Raw genomic sequence first — 6,635 nt, 5'->3', positions numbered from 1 at the left:
AAACCATTGTCATCAACTTTATTCTGACTCATGGGACCCCATGTGTTTCAGAGTAGAAATGCTCTCTAAGGTTTTCTTGGCTGTAAACTTTATAGAGAAAAATAGTCAGGTGTTTCATCCATGGTGCTGCCAGTTAGGTTCAAACCACCAACCCTTAGGTTAGTAGTCAAATGTTATTGCCATCCTTCATTTCTTCAGCTCAGATTTACTGAGCACCCACTCCGGGCCAGGTGAATACTGATATAGTGGAACGAGACAGTTCCTGTTCTCGAGGAGCCTCTTCTGGAAGAACACAGATAGGCAGATGATTACAAGACAAGGTAGCAAGTGCTGGGAAAGGACTACGTGTCCCCAGAGCTACCACAGGAGTTGTAGGGGCTCAGCCTGAAATAGTGGAGAGGGCTGGAGGAAGTGAGGACTGGGTTACATTTTAAGGAATGAAGGAACATGTAGGAGGTGGTTGGGAGAACACTGAGGAATCTCATAGGGACAGGCAGTAAATGAGGCTGAAGAAGCAGGTAAAAGTCAACTGGAAAAGGTTTTGTATGGGACATAAAGGTTTGGGCTGTTTGTTCTGGGCAAGACGGTAAGTGGGTCTGTGTGTGAACCTTAGACTACCTAACAGCAGGCAACTGAGCTGGAGCAAAGAGGTGGTATGGATCCAGACTGAGACATACAGTTGGAATGGCTCCGCTGCACTGAGGCATGGGAAACCTCTTATCCACTGAGGGAGTTTGAGCATTAATTGCTGTACCTTTAGTTTGTGATCAAATCACACTTTTGTTTACCACCTCCCAACACAATTGGTCCAGGCTGGATGGTTCTGATTGTTAGATTCTTCCTAGATGGTCAAAGTTACCACCCCCTATTCTCAATCCTTCCTCCTTCCACCTTGGTTCTACCCATTCCTTTTCTATCTATTCAAGCATATAGAAACTGTGATGTATGCTTTTTAGCATACCTCATATGTTATCTCAATTAATCCTCAAAATTCTCTGGTCTAGCTATTCTCTCAATTTTACAGACAAGGAAACAGACTTAGTGAGGTACATGTCCAGAGTCCTGTTTGCAGACTCCTATCTTGTGTACTTTCCACTACTCCAGGGTTTCTCTACAGGTTACCCTTGGACTCCCTGTATCAGAATCACTGGACTGCTTGTTGCAAATCCAGATTTCTGGTGTACAACCCAGGCCTCCTGAGGTAGAATCTCTGGGGATTGTGGTTGTTGTTAGTTGCCATTCAATTGGTTTGACTCACGACAAACCTATGCATAACAGAACAAGACATTGCTCAGACCTGTCTCATCTTCTGGGGGTTGTTGTTGTTGTTGTTGTTAAGTGTTGTCGAGTCAGTTCCAACTCATAGCGACTGTATAGGATTTCCAAGCAGCAGCTGGTGGGTTTGAACTGCTGACCTTGTGGTTCACAGTCCAGTGCTGATCCTACAATGCCACATCACATTGTAACACATGTGTCAGTTGACTTCTAGATCCATTGACGTGTGATAACCATGATCTAATCTTACCAATGGGTCCACCTTGAACCTTCTATGTCTTTTTGTTTTGTTTTTCTTTACTGGGAAAAGAGGGAACAAGCACTTTTATGGTACATCTGCCTTGTAAGTTGCACTTCCTTAAACAACACAGTTGTATGGATCAGTGGAATCCCAGAGCCCAATGAAACCTCAGAGACCTTTTCAGAAACTTCCTTCTTACTCTTTCTCTCTCCCTTGTTTGCAGAAGTCTTGACATCTGTACCCTGGTTGAGCCAAGATGGGTGACTGGAGCTTCCTGGGAGAGTTCTTGGAGGAAGTACACAAGCACTCTACTGTGATCGGCAAGGTCTGGCTCACCGTCCTCTTCATCTTCCGCATGCTTGTGCTGGGCACAGCTGCTGAGTCTTCCTGGGGGGATGAACAGGCTGATTTCCAGTGTGATACAATACAGCCAGGCTGTGAGAACGTCTGCTATGACCAAGCTTTCCCCATTTCCCACATTCGCTACTGGGTATTGCAGATCATCTTCGTCTCCACTCCATCTCTGGTGTACATGGGCCATGCCATGCACACAGTGCGCATGCAGGAGAAGCGGAAGTTAAGGGAGGCCGACAGAGCCAAAGAGGCCCAGGGGGCTGGGTCTTACGAGTACCCAGTAGTTGAGAAATCAGAGCTGTCCTGCTGGGAGGAAGTGAATGGAAAGATTGTCCTCCAGGGTACTCTCCTCAACACCTATATCTGCAGCATCCTGATCCGCACCACTGTGGAGGTGGCCTTCATTGTAGGTCAGTACCTCCTCTACGGGATTTTCCTGGACACCTTGCATGTCTGCCGCAGGAATCCCTGTCCCCACCCAGTCAACTGTTACGTATCCCGGCCTACAGAAAAGAATGTCTTCATTGTCTTTATGCTGGCTGTGGCTGGACTGTCCCTCTTCCTCAGCTTGGCTGAACTCTACCATCTGGGATGGAAGAAGATCAAACATCGGTTTATCAAATCACGGCATGGTATGGCTTCATCTCAGCTTCCTGGCCCCTCTGCAGGCAAGGCCCAGAGCTGCACTCCACCCCCTGACTTTAATCAGTGCCTGGAGAATGGCCCTGGAGGGAAGTTTTTCAACCCCTTTAGTAACAAGATGGCCTCTCAGCAGAACACAGACAACCTGGTCACTGAGCAAGTGCGAGGCCAGGAGGAGATTCCAGGGGAGGGTTTCATCAACATTCGTTATGCCCAAAGACCAGAGTTACCCAACAGAGCCTCCCCAGGTCACTGTCTCCCCAATGGCTACCACACTGACAAGCGCCGTCTCAGCAAGGCCAGCAGTAAGGCCAGGTCAGATGATCTGTCTGTGTGAGCCTCTAGCATGAGAGAATGAAAACCAGGTGGGAACAAAGAAGGGCCAGAGAGGGAAGATCTGTCCCTTCTGATCTCATGTTATCTCATTCTCATCACTGTTCTGCTCCTCTTGGACCCCTGGTCTCAATGACATTGTTCACTTATTCCAGAAGGTCTGACCAGGGCTCCATAAGTGAAATAAGAGACATGGATGTCTGCCTAGGCTGCTGTGCCCTCCTCATCCTCTACCCAGGATATACTCAGTGAAGCCTTTTCAGATTACTCAGTGAACAGGGCCGAAGATGGGAGGGAAGGAAGCTTGGCAAAATATGGCCTGAGAGGGGTAACCAGAGGGATAAAATCAATCTCTACATATCAGCATCAATACCAGATAGGTCTTCTCAAGTTCCTAGGACTACCCTGATCACTACCTTCTACTCCCATCAAGAAAGAGCCCAAAGTTCTCAGTCAATAAAGAGTATTGGAACTTGGACTAGATATGCTCTCAAATTGATTGTCTTCTTGAGCTATAATGGCCTTGGGCTGCCTTGGCTGCTCCTTCCTCTGCCTAGTCATAGAAAGGGGTCTTTGGACCTTGACCAGCAGCCTCAACTTTGTAAGTGCCTTTGTTATGTACCTTGGAAAATAGCCCACCTTGATGATGTTGCAGCCTTTCCTTCTGTTCAGGTGTATGCCCAGTTCATGGGGGTGCCAGCTCCTCTACTGGAATTCCAGCCACCACCTGACATCCTATGATGTCCAACCCGATGATAGAAACCATCCCTTCCATTCCTCCACCTTTGGCTGTTCACCTAGTGCTCCCTGAAAGATTTTATGGACAGGAATGCCCAAGAAACCATCGTTCTCTCTGAGATCCTGACCAGATCACCAGCCACTGAGACAAGTGGAATTTCTCCAGGTCTTATTAAAACAAAGAAGGCACGTGGTTCTCTGAGGAAGATTCCCCTTGGAGAAAATAACTCTGCTGTAAGATGAAAATTAAAAAGAAGAGAAAGCACTGGGAAGCTATCTTTCCCTCCTATTTATTTCCCTTACTGACTGCTAACTAAGAGTGAAGAGGAGGGATGATGTCAGCTATGGAGGGCTCCAGATTGTGCTCTCGCCCTGGTGGGCTTAGCAGGGGTGTGGAAAAAGAAGGGGAATCTCCAGTTGTCTTGGCAGGGGCCTTACTTAAAAAGCATGGAGATTCCTAGATCTCACTGGTGCCCCTAGTGAGACTGCCAAATGAGAGCTACAGAAAAGCGCTCCCTTCTCCAGGGATTGGCCTGTTTTCAATATTCAACCCATTCAAAATGGGTGGCTGCCATTTGGGATGGAATTAAAGAATGCATTCAGTATTCAGAATTGAATACCGAGTCTTACTTTTTTAAAAATGCATGTGTGTGTGTGTGTTCTGAGACAGTAGGTGAAGGGGAAGGGAGTCCTAAAATTAGGAAAGGAAACCTTGGAGAAGCTAGTGTCTTCCTGTCCTCCCCTCCAGCTGTTTGGAGCAGGGGCTGAGCCTCCCTGCCTCTGTGTCATCAGTCTACACTGATAAGGGTCTGAGAGGTCAGGCCAAAGCAGGGTAACGGTTCAGAAGGGACTCAGTCTTTGTCCCACTTGCTGATCTCCTGGTCCCACTTTGCTGATATTTGGATGCTGTTGGTGGATGGGGAGGAGGATGTGGGTGATGTGGAGGAAGACACTTTGTGAAAAACAAAACAAAACCATTGCCTGGCACTATGAGTAGTAAAACTCTCCTTCCACTTCTGCAACATGTTTGTTTTGTGAACTGTGTGCTTTTGAATTAGAAAGTCTATGAGGTCACTTCTTGACTCATAATCAAGAGACTTACAGGAAAGAAAAAGGAAATAATGTGTAATTTGTCTTAATAAAGTCTGACCCTGAATCCTTCTCTCTTTTGTGTCCCTTTCATGCTATGACTCTAAAAGGAGGATGACAGTAGGGAAGAAGAGCACTTGAACTCCACCTGTCATCAGTAATGGAAAAACTTTAGAAACAGACATGTGAGGATTAAAATCCCAGCTGCTGATTTCACTGCTTGACTTCAGCAAACTACTTAATCTCTGAGCCTTGGTTTCCTCATCTGTAAATTGGACCTAGTAATATCTACTTCCTGTTGTTGTTAGGTGCCATGAAATCAGTTCTAATTCAGATACACTAGGTACAGAACACTGCCCTATCTTGCACCATCTTCACAATTGTTGTTATATTTGAGCCCATTGTTGCAGCCAGTCCATTTCACTGAGGGTCTTCATATTTTTTGCTGACCCTCTACTTTTCCAGGTCCTATCTGATAACATTTCCAAAGTACCTCATAGTTCAGCAGAGTTCCTGGGACATAAAAGTCTGTCACTAAGTGGTAATTATTGTTATCACTGTTGTTACTGTTACTTTTGTTACTAGGTTAAATACACAGTATTCAAATACCTGGGATGTTGAGAAAGGTTCCAGAATGTTCCCTTATGGCACTCGCAATCTAGCTGAGACAATTAAAATAGAATTAGCTGGCAATTCACTTCTTACTGAGTCTAAGAACCATAAGGGTCTAGGAAGTGATACATATGAAAAGAAAAGAAAAAAACACAAAAAGAAGAAAGTAAGACCCTAAGGATGCCTCTGTCTTGGTGTCCCCATTCTATAGATGTGGAAACTGAGGTCCAGGAAAGTCCCCTGACAGGGGGCAGGCCTTGGTTGCTCTCTGACTGGGACGACATCTCTCTGGAAAAGGAGAAATGAGTCATGTTCCAATAAAGAGTCAGGGAACTACCCACCTCTTCATAACAAATGGAATGCCATTTCCTAGAGAAAGGCTGGGAAAAATAAGCATAAGAATTGCTTTAATTATCAGTTGGTCTTGTTTATCAGAACAGAACAGCTCTTTTAAAGAGTCCTGGCAAATTGATCCTAGAACACGTGACACAGATGTTGAGACCTGCAGTGCACCTAGCATCTCTTCAAAGGTGAGGTGCTCAGCTCAGCAGTGCCTGAGTAATCCAACAGGAAAAAGCATCTGGGGCTCATTTCTTTTCTTCTAAAAAAGCAGTAAGTGCATCTGTTAGTTTGATAAGCTTAGTTATTAACATTTAACAGTTTATATTACACTCAGACTGCAAAAAAACAACTTATCTTATAATGAATAAAATTTCAACTTCAGGTGTCCTCATTTTCTCTTCTTTCTCCTCCAACCTCCCAAAAGGTTCATCACCAAAGAGAGAAAACTGGCTAATGATAGAGTGAACATTTTTCAAGGTATAAGCCTTTTAAACCTTCTCCTAATTTCCTTCCTCCAGTGCTAGGCAGGACCAGAATTTCTACCACTGTTGTTTTATTCCTATGATCCCCATGGCTAATGTTTATGAGGTTAAATGCTAATAATACTCCTAAGAGGAATCACTGAAGGAACCAGTTTTGGATTATTTTTCCTAATAGCAAATTTTGATACCCCATAGATAAAAGAACAAAGATACCAAGTACCTTGTAAGTATCCTGAGGAGTCCCTGGGTGGTACAAACAGTTAACTGAAAGGTTGGAGGTTCAAGTCTACTTAGAGGCATCTCAGGAGAAAGGCCTGGAAATCTAGTTCTGAAAAAAATGGCCATTGAAAAGCAAGGCTTCAAACTGATTTGGACTGATTCATTCATGGTTGATAAAGCAAAACTGAAAAAGACTTAAATTTTTAAAATTTCAGTGACTTGGAATGCTAATTGTTGTTGTTGTTGTTAAGTGTCGTTGAGTCGGTTCTGACCCATAGTGACCCTGAACAGGGTTCCAGAGGCTGTAA

At 44.8% G+C, this 6,635-nt stretch overlaps 1 protein-coding gene across 1 annotated transcript; it reads left to right on the top strand.

Moving 5' to 3' along the window:
* The first annotated feature begins 1,772 nt into the window (after positions 1-1,772).
* GJA5 (gap junction protein, alpha 5, 40kDa) lies at positions 1,773-2,849 on the top strand. The gene has a single exon (XM_006861321.1). The coding sequence runs from the start codon at positions 1,773-1,775 to the stop codon at positions 2,847-2,849; it is 1,077 nt and encodes a 358-aa protein (XP_006861383.1).
* The last annotated feature ends 3,786 nt before the right edge of the window (positions 2,850-6,635 follow it).

This window comes from Chrysochloris asiatica, unplaced genomic scaffold (assembly GCF_000296735.1).
Source record: "Chrysochloris asiatica unplaced genomic scaffold, ChrAsi1.0 scaffold00042, whole genome shotgun sequence".
NCBI lineage: Eukaryota > Metazoa > Chordata > Mammalia > Afrosoricida > Chrysochloridae > Chrysochloris > Chrysochloris asiatica.
This window is presented reverse-complemented; position numbering and strand designations above follow the sequence as displayed.